Source organism: Typopeltis vanoorti, chromosome 3 (assembly GCF_054136105.1).
Source record: "Typopeltis vanoorti isolate ZY-2024b chromosome 3, IOZ_Tvanoo_1.0, whole genome shotgun sequence".
Taxonomy (NCBI): Eukaryota; Metazoa; Arthropoda; class Arachnida; order Uropygi; family Thelyphonidae; genus Typopeltis; species Typopeltis vanoorti.
The window spans coordinates 62,528,454-62,542,629 of NC_143551.1; the positions used below are offsets into that span (position 1 = coordinate 62,528,454).

Sequence of the window (14,176 nt, forward strand, 5' to 3'; positions counted from 1 at the left end):
GACCAACTGCGGTAGAGAATGCACGATTGCAGACCTGACATATGAAGTTTCTGAGAGGAACACCTTGACCGCCAGAACAAGCATGATGAGAACTTGAGTAAATGGGTTGATGACAGTCTTTGCAGAGCTTTCTTTTAACTTTCTTCCTGAGGACGCCACTGGGACGGGTGGCAGGATCACCTCCAAACAAGAAACAGACATCTGGATTCACACTTAAATCTTGCAGACTCACATCCCCCGTATACCACTTTTTAATATCTGTCAGTCAGCGATCCTCCTATCCATGCTAATAATCTATAACCCAAACCCATTTTCTCCAATTTATGCAGCAGTCTGCCATGCTGTATTCTGTCAAAAGCCTTAGCAAAATCCAAAAGTATCGTGGTGTATCCATTCCTCTTGTCTAGTTCAACGGTAACATTGTCACAGAATGTGAGCAAGTAGCTAAAACATGACGTTCCCTTGGTAAATCCATGTTGTTCATTGCAAATAGAGATTCACTGTCAACCCATTTCTGAATGTGAGCCCTAACCATTTTTTCCAAAATCTTCACCACCACCACTCCTGAGTTACTAATTGGTCAATAATTGGATACATTGGTCTTTGCACCACCCTTGTGCAATGGAATTACCATACATTCCTTCCATTCCTGCGGAATCTTCCCTGTTCTGAGACTCATTTTAAACAGCCTGGTCAATGGAAATGTAAATCATGCAAATAAAGATGAACACTCTTTTAGCACACTTGCTGATATCCCAGTCCCTATTACTGAATTCTTATTAAATTTGTGCAACAGCTCTAATACCTCGTCCTCATACACCTGCTTTTCTTCATCTAGTGAAGAGGTAACAATGAGCTCAATATTGCATACACCAGGTTGATAGCTTTTAACAAAATGGGCACTGATTAATTGAACAACCTCTTCTGCATCTGTAATCCTCTTTTACTTGCAGTATATCGATAGAATTCTTGTGGGTTGTCTTTAGCATGCAGAGCCAGTTTCTTTTCATACTCAGACTTTGCTTTCCGTACAACAGTTGTGACTATTCTAGCCTGCTGCTTATAACATTTATAATATTATAAGCAGCAAATAAGAACCAAAATAGCATGGTGAAAGAGGATATAAATAAACAGTAGTAACTACTGCTAAATATATAAAACAAACAAGTAGAGAAGCAAATCATGCAAATATTACTACAGCAAAATTCAGATATCCCCAAAATCAGTTCACATAAAAAATATTAAATTAAGACCTAAAAATTAGCTATATGAATTGAATCACCAAATACAAGAAAGTGCATCAAAATTTTTCATCGCTATCCAAATTTGAAAGATGTCTGGTAATAATAAAATTTTTTAAACATTACTAGAATAGAGCAAGAATTGAAAAAAAAAAAAAAAAAAAAAATACTGCTGCCAAGTTGCATAACTGAAAATCTGAATGCTGATGAACCATATCAAAGCCCATATTAATGTTTTATATCAATAAATTTTTGGTATTGTTAATATATTATTTTTTTATGCAAAGTGGTTTTTGAGGATGTACATCCTTGAGAGATCTTGTACGAAAAAATGTGATTTAAAAAAAAAATCGCTCTTGAAATTCTGTAGATTACAGAAACTGTTTAATATAGATAATAAATTTATAAGTGAACAAGATAATATTTATAAGCAACAATGATAAGAACATTGCTAGTCTGAACAAGACGTTTTCAGGAAACCAAAAATGTACCTTGTTATACTATATTATCAATTTATCAGCCAAAATCAGATAAGTTTAAAACCAAAGCACTTACTGCAAATGGTCCAGTTGCCACCTTAGATGCAGCAGCACTTAATTTGGAATATGCCCCTTCAGAATACTTTATGCCAGGACCAACACCTAACAGCTGTTGGAGAACTGCAAGACTCCATGTGTCTTTCTCAAGTCCTCTAGAATAATGAACTTAAAACTGAAGTCACATTTTTCATTAATTATAATGTAAAATGTTAATAAACATCAGTGATTACAGATATTCAGAGTTGATCCTATTAGTTAGAGTGATACTAAGAAAATTTGCACTGATACTACCAGAGTGCTATATATTAAGTTGTATTATTACTCACTTCTGATCAACAATTTTATTTCAAATTAATTTGTTATCTGTCAGGACTCCAATGATATTGGCAAATCTTCCACTTTAATATTTTAAGCTAACATTTCTCAAAAGTGTGGTCTGCAGCTCGTTAGTGGACCACAGGGGAATTTCATTATTAATTTTTTTTAATCTTACTTCATGAATTTTATATTAAAAATCCTATATTAAAAAAGTTATTATTATTATTATTATTATTTGACACTTCCAGGGAGTCCAAAGACTCAGCGAGGGAGGGCACCTGCTCTACAACTCTGTCTCCACCACTCAAATCCACCAGCTGACTGCAACCACACCAACGCCATCTACCATCGATCACCACCACTACTATTTCCACAGACAATCACAAACATCCATGCCCACAGCGGGATTCGAACCCACAGTCCTTTGGCTGGAGAGCGGATACGCTAACCACTCGGCCAGCCTGGCTGGCCTTTTAGTTATTTTACATGATTTAATTTCAAAATAACAATATGCATAATATATTGCCACATGACATATCTCAACTAATCAGTGGGTAGTGGTACATAAAATCAACCACTGTGTTGCCACATATGCATCCTATCCTAATTTTCCTCCTACTCAATTTTTCCACTTAAAAATATTAAGGCTGTGTATGTTATGCCAACTATTCTACAATTTTGTACTTAGCAGCAGCATCTGAAGGTTCACCTCTGGTGAGGAAATATAACCTATCAGTGAAGAATTGGATGTGTGGACTGCAAAATTATATGCTTTGTTCAAGTGGAAAACAGCCAGACTTTGAAAAACACTGTTCTAAGGCACCATAAGCCACATCTTTGTCTGTGTCTTTTTTTCTCTGTAATCAAAAACCACTTTTGCTAATCTTTCCTCAAGTGATCCTATGACATTCTCTAAGAATGTCAAGTTCCTTTCAAGTATTTTCATTTTTAATATGATTCTGGTCATTATTCCATCTTTTCACTCTCCCTTAATACTTTAAGTTTCTCATGTCTGTAGTCTCTTAGTCAACTGTTTTGTAAACCTACCCCAACTCTCGGATCCTTTAGTTTTACTAATTTCTCTTTTATTTCACATAAATTTATTCAACTGACTCCCCACATACCAGCTTTGCTTAATCTACCATCTATTTCCATATTTAGTTTACATTTCACTAAAATAGTGCCTAAATAGCAAAAATATTTTATTTGTTCTCCACTGAGAAAGCATTTGAGGTTTTATATCTAACTGCCTATTTTATAATAAATTTAGCTTAATCCTTTATCCAAGTGTGAGCAAACAAAGTTTGTGCCTGAAAGTATCTTCAGGACTGGGGTAAGGTAGTACAACACCAGGCAACAAGGAGATGTGTTTTCCATTATGGGAGATACTGGGATAGGAATGATGTTAGCTTGGTCCACCTTTGCTACAAGTTGCCTGGTGTTGTACTACCTTATCCCAGTCCTGAAGATTCTTTCAGGTGCAAACTTAGTTTGCTCACACTTGGATAAAGGATTAAACTAAATTTATTATAGTCTAACCAAGTGAAAAATAAACTTTCATCATCTTTCTCTAAATCCAGAGTAATTTAATGAAAAGGTGGCACACCTTTTGGCAATTTCTACAGGTAAAGATGACCTCGCTATTGCTTCTGCCTGGTATCTCCACTTCTGGGCCTGGCTCCCACTGAAGAGACCTCAATAAAGGTCGAAACTAGTCTGGGTAGTGGCCCTTCCCTTAATGCATAAATTCATACATATCTGCAAGGAGATGTGTTTTGCATTATGGGAGATACTGTGATAGGAGTGTTGGTAGCTTGGTCCACCTTTGCTACGAGTTGCCCGGTGTTGTACTACCTTACCCCAGACCCGAAGATACTTTCAGGTGCAAACTTTAGTTTGCTCACACTTGGATAAAGGATTAAACTAAATTTATTATAGTCTAACCAAGTGAAAAATAAACTTTCAACTGCCTATTTTCTTTGTCTTTTTACTGCTGATTTTCAAGCCATATTTGGCTTGAAAATCAGCAGTAAAAAGGCATCCTAAAGGACTTGCAATGCATTTATTTAGAAGTGAGGAGAATATCAACGATTTTAATATCAGTATTAGTGATATTAAAATTAAACAACTGATTACTATCAGTGATATAATAATTTAGAGATACAGGTGCTGAATAAGAATGGAGACAACATGCACCTTTTCTAACAATTGATTTTACATCAAATCATCATCCAATATATCCTTCAATTCTAACTAGTATCGAAAGTGTATGTAACATACCATGACCATCATTAAATTACTGATATGACCTTCAAAAATCAGCTTATGAATTAAACAAAATAAGTCAACAATGCAATTTAAAAATTTCACAAAAGAAAACAAAACTCATGGCATTTAATGGTTGGGATCATGTTAGATCAAAAATAATTATAGAAAATAAAATAATAGAACAGATGACACAGTTTAATTATTTAAGCTGCATAATAATATATCTAAAAGATATAGATGAAAAAATAAAACAATTAAAACAATTAAAACAGAAATAATTAAAACAATTTTGGAACAAATTAAAAGAACACTGAATTAAAAAACAAAAAAAAGACAAGAAACTTAGCTAATATTTTATAAAGTCATGGCCACTCCCACTCTGTTATACGGTTCAGAAACATGGGTGGTTAAAAAGAAAGATGAAAGTAAAATACAAGCTGCAGAGATGTGGTTTTTAAGAACAATTAAAGGATGCACAAACTAAACCATATAAGAAATGAAGACAAAAAAAAAAAAACTAGATGTAAATGAAAAGATCAAGGAATATAGAGAGAAATGGAAAGAATATCTATCTTCTAGGATAGAAAGATATCGGCTACCAAAAGAGGTGGATAGATATAGACCAAAGAGAGGGAGAGAGAGAGAGAGGAAGACCAGCGACAAGAAAGACAGAACAGGCAAATGCTTAATTGTTGAAGAGAAGAAAAAGAAGAGATAATGTTGTATTTGTAAAAATTCAGTACACTTTGAATAACAGTAACAAATATGGTATGAAAATCAGCAATATAAAGACCAAAACTATGAAAACAAGCAGGAACACAGAAAACTCAAGTACTTTCCCAACGGCAAATCTACAGAAACAGGTAAGATATTTCAGTAATAGATTTTTTCAGCACAATTTTTAGTGAAGTGGGCAAATTAAATATGTAAATACATGGAGATTCAGTTGAATTTATCATCATCATCAAATTCCTGATACGTACCCTCAGGAGGTGTACAGGATAATTATGATAATGGTGGTAGTGATTTTTCCCTTTCAGTCATTTCCAACCTTAGTTGACTTTGTAGGCATTGCCCACAAAGTGTTCCTGGTGAGATTTTTTTACAGAGTAGGTCACCATTGCTTTCCTCCTCTCCCCAATTAAATCTGGGCTCGGGACCAGCAAATGGCTTGGATGTATTCAAGACTGTAATCCATGTGTATTCATGGGATCGGTTTGCCTGTTCTGGGGGTACGAAAAATCCAAGTTTTCAGGTGGGGGAAAAAAAAAAAAAAAAAACTGTCTCAATATAAGACCAGCTAGCTCACCTTTCGTCGAAAGAGACCAAATAAAGGTTTCTCACGTCACCGATGGGAATCGAACCCAAGTCTTTCCGACCATGGGGTTTCGTCTATAACAGGCGTGGCCAACTTCATTCTATACGAGAGCCAATATATGATGAGTGGTAGTGTCATGGGCCGCATACTTTTAGACAGAACTTAAATAAAAATAAACTCTGCATTTTTTCAAGGCAATAGTTATATGTATTGAATTACTATATTTGTTAAATCATTTTACTACTGGGAGAACAATATAAAATATTTGATTGATTTAAATATAAGTTGTTAAATTAAATTTAATTACATATTTCTGGGTTTTTTTTTACATGTAACATAACTTAATGAGAACACTGTGGGCGTTCACGTGCAACAACAAGTTCATCAAAGTCGATTTTCAACCATGACGATGATATTCGTAATAAATCCTGAAGGTGGTCATCAGTCAGTCGGTTTCTTTGTGATTAACCGCTCTCATAGTTGAGAAAGTGCATTCATATATGTATGTATGTGCTTCCAAACATACATGCAATTCTCAAGCTGAAATCACTCAATGCAGGATATTTTTCCCTTGGTACCAGTTTCCAAAAGTCAATGCCTATCTCCACCCTTGACTGGAAAAAGAGGTCACTTTGAAGGTCACACAACTCCAATTGAATAGTGTCATGCTGCTCTGAAATGTTGCACTTCACTGGGTTGTTAAATGTCAGTTGTGGCTGCATAATCACTGAAGTCAGAAAATCGCTTACTGAATTGCTCCAAAAGTTGGTCTAACATTGGCACAGAAAACGCCAATGTCATGGCTCTCCTCCATCAACTCCCTGCAGGAAGGGAAAGGTACCAAGTTTCCTCTGACTAGGGTGAATTTAAAAACCTTCAGTCAACTTATGAACCCATCTAGGTCCAACTAAATCTGAGATTGTCTGGTTACGTCCCTGTAAGTTCACGTTGAGCTCATTCATGTGGTGTGTGAAAGTCAAGTAAGCTGTTAAAATGAGGATCACATAGTTTTGTGATCAGTTCTTTGTTTGTCTTCTCATGTTCTTCTAAAAACTGTTTTATTTCCTTTCTCAAAGCAAAAAACGGTTTCAAACAGTTCCCTCTGCTTAGCTAATGTACTTATGCGTACAACACTAAATCGTCATATTCTGCCACCATTTCATTAGAAAAGAAAGAAACTTGCTGTGTGTCAAAGGCCCGATTTCCACCCTTAATTAGATTCACACACTTCATTACAGTTAACATTCTCTATCTCCAGAATTTTACCACATAGCCTCCTGATGTATAATGCAGTGCAATACAGGACAACTGATTCAGCCTTCCTCAGTAAGCCAACCAAGCCTGCTTGAGTACCACGCACTGATTTGGTGCTATCTGTCACAATAGCTGTGAGATTGTTGATGTCACCAGTACCATTTACAACCTTCATAACTGCATCATAAATGTTTTGACCTTTGGCTGTGTTATGCAATGACTCTAATGCTAGTAGCTCTTCATTAATAACAGTCTTTGGAAACAGTTAGAATGAAATTTGAAGTTGAGCCGTATCTGTTATGTCAGTTGATTCATCCAGAGCCAAAGAAGTAAGCTGAATCTGTAATAACACTTTAATTTATTTAATATGTGAGAACCTATTTCCTCAACTCTTTTTTATTACAGTTTGTTTTGATAGTGGGATGCTTTCAAACTCACTGGCAATTTTATCTTCCCCAAATGCACATGCCATTTTCACAGAACAGTGTTTTACAAATTCACCATCAGATAATGATTTTTTTTTTGCTTTTGCTATCTCTGGCTTACAACAAACAATGCCAAGAGTGAGCTTTTTTGTATTGATGTTGGCTTAGTAAAAATATATTTCTGAGCACTAACCTTCTCTTCAAATTACGTACAATTTTAGTACGAACTTGTCCAACGTATTCTTGGAATTTAGTAGCATGGTGCTGTAGAGTAGTGTTTGAAGTTATATTCTTTGTGCAGAGACAATACTTGCAAACACACATTGCACTGTGGTTTGTTGTCATTATTGTTTATAAACAGAAATTAATTTTCCCATTTCTCATGAAATGACCTGTTTTCTTCACAGATCTTACGTTTCTTACTCATAGTACACAAAGGCTGAAGTAACTGACCAGGGGACACATACTGCAACAATAACACTGTTAACTGTGAAATTGAGTCTCTGAAACAGATCACTGTAACCAGAGCAGAGCAAGTGACTTTCAATGATGCATTACTCTGGAGAACATAGAAATCCCACTACTACAACTCGCACAGAGAAGCAGTAGATTTTATAAATTGAGTAATCTTTTTAAAGCAATTTTGATTCCATGTTGAGAATATAAATTGTTTCTGTCATCAGAAATAATGAATATAACTAGTATATCAATCGGAAAATCTACGGTCAAAACTAATAGCTAAATTGATAATACATATAATTTAATAGTTTTTATCCTGCCGTGGGCTGCACAAAAATCATGTTAGGCCGAATGCGGCTTGCAGGCCTGCTGTTGGCCACCTATGGTCTATAATGACTGAGCTACAGAGGCTCACAATTATGATAGTACTACATGAAGAAGTTACACCATTATTAACTTCCGATCAATAATTTTACTCCAAATTAATCTGTTGTCTATCAAGACTCTAATATTATCAGATCTTATGTTTCTGTCTTTTAAGGTGCTTTGTACTGTATCAATCCATCTACATCTTGGTTTTCCTCAGGGTATTTTTTCTGCCAACCTGTCAAAGAACACTTGTTTTGCTAATGTTTCTTCTCACATTCTATTTAAGTGACCATGCCACCTAAGATCAGCTCTACTAACACATTCCTGAATGCTAACAATGGCAAGTTCTTTCCTAATATCCTTGTTTTAGATATAATACTTCCATTAATGCCATCTGTTCTTTCTTACTGTTAATTACCATCTAATCTTTCTTAGAACTTTCATATCAGAGGTCTCTAGGCTTTGATCAAGTGTTTTATTTCTAATTCAGCTCTTGGATCCATATGTTAAAAATAGTTTGAACACTGTCTTGTATATAACTAATTTAGTGTTTTGACTCATTTCTTTCTTATTACATATAAATTTATTCAGCTGACTTCATACTATACCAGCTTTACTAATTCTGTTGTCTATTTCCATATTTAATTTACCATATTTTGTGCCTAAATAGCTGAAATGTTTACTTGTTCTATAAATTCACTATATCCTGAATGGTGATGTTTTCCATGTTGGAAACATGGAAAACATCAATATTTTCACTCTCCATTTCCTGGATTTATTCAGAAGCATAACATTATCTTGCATAAGTAAAGAGCTAAAAATTACCATCACCAATTTTAATATCAGATTTAATACCACTTTCCTTCATAATGTGATCCATATAGATAATGAATAACAGTGGAAATAATGTACACCTTTGTCACACACCTGATTTTACCTCAAACCTGCACCTCCTTCAATTCTAACTGCTGACTTAGAGCTTAAACAGAGACTATGTATTGCTTGATATAATGTCCCATTTACACCATATAATGGTAGCATTTTGAAGAGCTTTCCTCTTGGCACCTTGTCATATGCCTTTATCAGATCAACAAAATTGAAACAGAAATTCTTGTTATAGTTTTTCATGCAGTACTATCATATCCTGTACAGCTTTGAGGGTACATATCAAGAATTTGATGATGATGATGATGATTCTTGTTATATTCCCAAAATTTTTCAACTATTTGTCTTAAAGTGAAAATCTGATCCTGACAACTTCTATTTGGCCTGAATTCAGCTTGTTCTTCATGAAGATTCCCTTCCACAAGTTTTCTTAGACATTTTCAAGTATAGTTGCATAAATCTTACCAAGAACACTCAGTAAAGAAATGCCTCTGAAATTCTCACATTCAGTTTTATTTCCCTTTTCACAGATGGGATTATGAGAGCTTTGCTCCAATCCTCTGGAATTCTACCGTCTGACCAGGCCATCTGAATTATGTAATGCAGTCACTGTAAAACTTTTATACCTCCATACTTGAACATTTCTGGCTGAATTTCATCTACTCCAGCTGCATTCCTTCGACATTTCAAGTTTTTGATTAATTTTTCACTTCAAGTATGGATATGTATTCCTGATTGCATATCTGTTGGGAGTTTTCTACCATCGTGCTGACACTGCTTGTTTCAATTTAGCAGTCTTTCAAAGTAATTACTCCAGATATCTAGAATATCTTTATCTCCACTTTTCATGTCACTTTATCAACTCTGATTCATTTTACAGTACTCTTTCCTCTATTTCTAAATTTTTTCGATAGCCTTCAAAATATTTTGCTGTTTTCCTGATATTTAATTTCTATGTTCTTACCAAAGTCTTCCCATGACCTTTGTTTAGCTAGTTTTATACACTGCTTTGCTTGCTTACATTTTTCTCTGTATTCCCTAAAAGCACAAGATGGAACTTTCTTTCCTTGACAGTCCTCTATAACTTCCTGAGTGGACTCAGAAAGTTAAAGCTGTTGTACTTAATGTTGTACTATGAGTACAACAATAAATAAATTTATATTCTTATATTTAATATTTATACATTTGTTTATGTGAAATAAAAGAGAAATTGGCCAAAACACTAAACTAGATATACAGGACAGATTCAAACCAATTTTAAGTTGCAGAACAGAGAATTTAGTTAGAAATAAAGCAGTTGATCACACTAGAGACCATAAATACGAAAGTTCTGAGAAAAATTAGGAGAGAGTAAGCACATGGCATTTGAAATGGAAGAATCACATTCAAAAGAAGGTTATTAGGAAGGACCTTGATGTTAATATTCAGGAATGTGTGAACAGAATGGATCTTGAAAAAGACCTAGAGGAAAATTAAGATGTAGATGGTTTGATGCAGTCAGAGAAATGTCTAAGACAGAAATACAACATAGGGGAATACTGCCAACCAATAACAAGGGATAGACTAAGTTAGAAGAAAATTATTGGCAGGAGATAAATAATTATGTAAACTTAATCTTGCTATATTGCCATAGCATCCTATGCATCCCTTGAGGGTTACATATCATCGTCATCAAATTCCTGACATGTACCCTCAAGGGGGGGGGGATACAGGATATGATAGTACTACATGACAAATTTACGTCATTACTAACTTCCTATCTACAATTTTCCTCCAAATCAGCCTGTTACTTGTCAAGACTCCAACATTATCAGATCTTATATTTCTATCATCTAAGGCACTTAGTACCGTATCAATCCACCTATATCTTGGTCTTCCTCTGGGTCGTTTTCCTGCCAACCTGGCAGAGAACACTTGTTTTGCTAATCTTTCTTCACCCATTCTGTTTAAGTGACCATACCACCTGAGATTAGCTCTGCTAATGCATTCCTGAATGCTGCCAATGTCACATTCTTTCCTAATAATCTTCTTTTTAATATGATATTGCCATTGATGCCATTTGTTCATGCCCCTAATCTTTCTCAGAACTCTCATATCTGCGGTCTGTAGTCTTTGGTCAAGTGTTTTAATATTCTGACCCAGCTCTCAGATCCATAAGTTAAAACTGGTTTGAACACTGTCTTGTATACAGCTAATTTAGTGTTCCGACTAATTTCTCTTTTATTCCATATGAATTTATTCAGTTGACTTCCTACCATACCAGCTTTGTTGATTATGTTGTCTATTTCCATATTTAATTTACCATCTTCACTAAAAATCGTACAAAAGTAGCTGAAATGTTTTACTGGTTCCACAGGTTCTCCATTCACAACACAGTTGACATTTTCAATGATTCTACCTACTTTCATTGTCTTTGTCTTTTTATTGCTGACCTTCAAACCATATCTATTACACCAGTTATTCAATTTAGTCAGGGAATCTTGCAAACTTGAAGCAGATTCATTTAGAAGTATAACATCGTCCGCATAAAGCAAAGAGCTGACATTAACATCTCCAATTCTGATATCATGTTTAATACCACTTTAATTCATAATGTGATCCATATAGATAATGAATAACAGAGGGGATAATGTACATCCTTGTCTCACACCAGATTTAACATTAAACCATCTTCCTGTACTTCCTTCAATTCTAACTGCTGACTCACAACTCAAATACAGACTAAGTATTGCTTGATATAATGCCCCATTGACACCATATAACTGCAGCGTATTGAATAGCTTCTCTCTTGGCACCTTGTCATATGCCTTTTCCAGATCAACAAAACTTAAATACAGATCTTTGTTACATTCCCATGCTTTCTCAACTATTTGTCGTAAAGTGAAGATCTGATCCTACAGCCTCTATTTGGCCTGAATCCAGCTTTTTCTTCACCAAGCTTTTCTTCCACAATTCTTCTCAACCGTTTCTGAAGTATACTAGCATAAATCTTGTCAGGAAGACTCAGTAGGGAAATACCTCTGTAATTCTCACATTCAGTTTTATTTCCCTTTTTATATATGAGTACTATGAGAGCTCTACTCAACTCTACTGTTGATATTGAGTTGGGGTGTGCTTTCAGATTTGTTTCAGGAGCTGACTTTTCGCTTCGCCCTGGTTCCCTGCCGAAAACAACGGGGGCCCTTGTTTAACTGGGCGACAACCCAGCTGGCATGAAATTTTGTCATGTCGTACCATCATTTTGTATATTGGTTTAAGCCAATAAGAATACAATTTGGTCGGCTAAATCCCAAATTGCCAGCCCATCCTCGTATACCCAACATCCATGATACCCAATAGGGTGCACCACGAGAAGGTGAGGATTGGACATTAGGTCAGAAGCCCTGGTCGTTTCTCTGCATTCCTTTAAAGGCTATGTGGAGATCTCCTCTCAGTTATACAGCTTTGACCCTTAAGCATCCCCCATTAAGAGATACGTAACCAGATTATTTTGGGTGGAATTATACAGATTGAGATAATTCAGAACCAAAGTAATGAGTATACCTTAGCCTATACAGAAAAATGTTTATAATAAAATACTCAGTTTCCCATGACAGTAAACAAATTAGATTGGAAAAGACTTGGGTTCTATTCATGTTATGAAGGCATCTTTATATAGGCTTTTCTAATGAAGGTGAGTTAGTCAATCTCATAGGAAAACAGCACGGTTTTTCTTCCAACAAAACTGCAATTAACAGTCAAAAAATTACTATGTAGTGTGTAAGCATGTGATTGATTGTATTACTGATAACATGTTGTGTAAAAGCAGCTTTCCAAGATGAGTCCTGATACACATGTGTCTTCTTGATTATCTTCATCATCAAATTCCTGATATGCACCCTCAAGGGGTGCACAGGACATGACAGCACCACATGAAAAACCCTAATCATTACCAACTTCCTATCTCAACCCTCTCGCTAATCAGTCTGTTACCCGTCAAGACCCCAACATTATCAGGTCCCACATTTCTGTCCTCTAAGGCACTTTTCACCATATCAATCCACCCATATCCCGGTCCTCCTCTGGGCCTCCCTCCTGCCAACCTGGCAGAGAACACCCGTTTCGCCAATCTTTCCTCATCCATTCTGTGTGACCATACCACCCGAGACCAGCTCCGCAATGCACCCCCCTGGACGCTGACAATGTCAAGCTCCCCCAACATCCTTGGGGGGAGCTTGACAACATGAAACGCCTTCAACATGAAATCGCCATCGATTTCATGTTGAAGGCACCACCGATGCCATCCGTTCACGATCCCAATCCCTCTCAGGAACCTCACATCCGTGGCCCCCAGCACCCGGTCAAGCATTTCACCTCCGACCCAGCTCCCAGATCCATAAGTCAAAACTGGTTTGAACACCGTCCTGTACTCACCAATTCAGTGCTCCAGCCAACCTCTCTCCTACTCCATACAAATCCACTCAGTTGACCCCCCCCCCCATACACACACACCACCACCACACCAGCTCTGTTGATTCTGTTGTCCATTTCCATATTCAACCCACCATCTTCAACAAAAATTGCACCCAAGCAGCTGAAATGCTTCACCCGCTCCACAGGCTCTCCATTCACAATGTAGCTGACACCCTCAATGCCTCTGCCTACCCTCACTGTCTTTGTCTTCCCAATGCTGACCCTCATACCACATCCATCACAACAGCCACTCAATTCAGTCAGAGAATCCTGCAGACCTATTTAGAAGCACAACATCATCCGCATAAAGCAAAGGGCCAAGATCAACCTCTGATACCATGTTCAATACCACCCTCCTCCACAATGCGATCCATACAGACAACGAATAACAGAGGGGACAATGCACATCCCTGCATGACACAAGATTCAACATCAAGCCACACACCCCCCACACACACACACCCCAACCCCCAATTCCAACTGCCGACTCACAACTCAAACAAAGACCCAGCACTGCTTGATACATATATCAGTAAATTAATAATTTTATTTCTCTTCTATTTGTTTTACATAAATATCCCATCCTGATAATTCCTATTATAGACTGAACTCCTCCTTTTCTTCCAATTTTCTCAGTGATAATTTTTC

The 14,176-nt window shown here is 36.3% G+C and overlaps 1 protein-coding gene across 1 annotated transcript in view; it reads right to left on the reverse strand.

Moving 5' to 3' along the window:
* UQCR-C2 (Ubiquinol-cytochrome c reductase core protein 2) overlaps positions 1-14,176 on the reverse strand; it is a 153,180-nt gene that overhangs the window by 45,669 nt on the left and 93,335 nt on the right. The window contains exon 10 of the mRNA XM_090415644.1: positions 1,797-1,932. Coding sequence (XP_090271770.1) covers positions 1,797-1,932 — 136 coding nt within the window. The remainder of the gene's footprint in view (positions 1-1,796; positions 1,933-14,176) is intronic.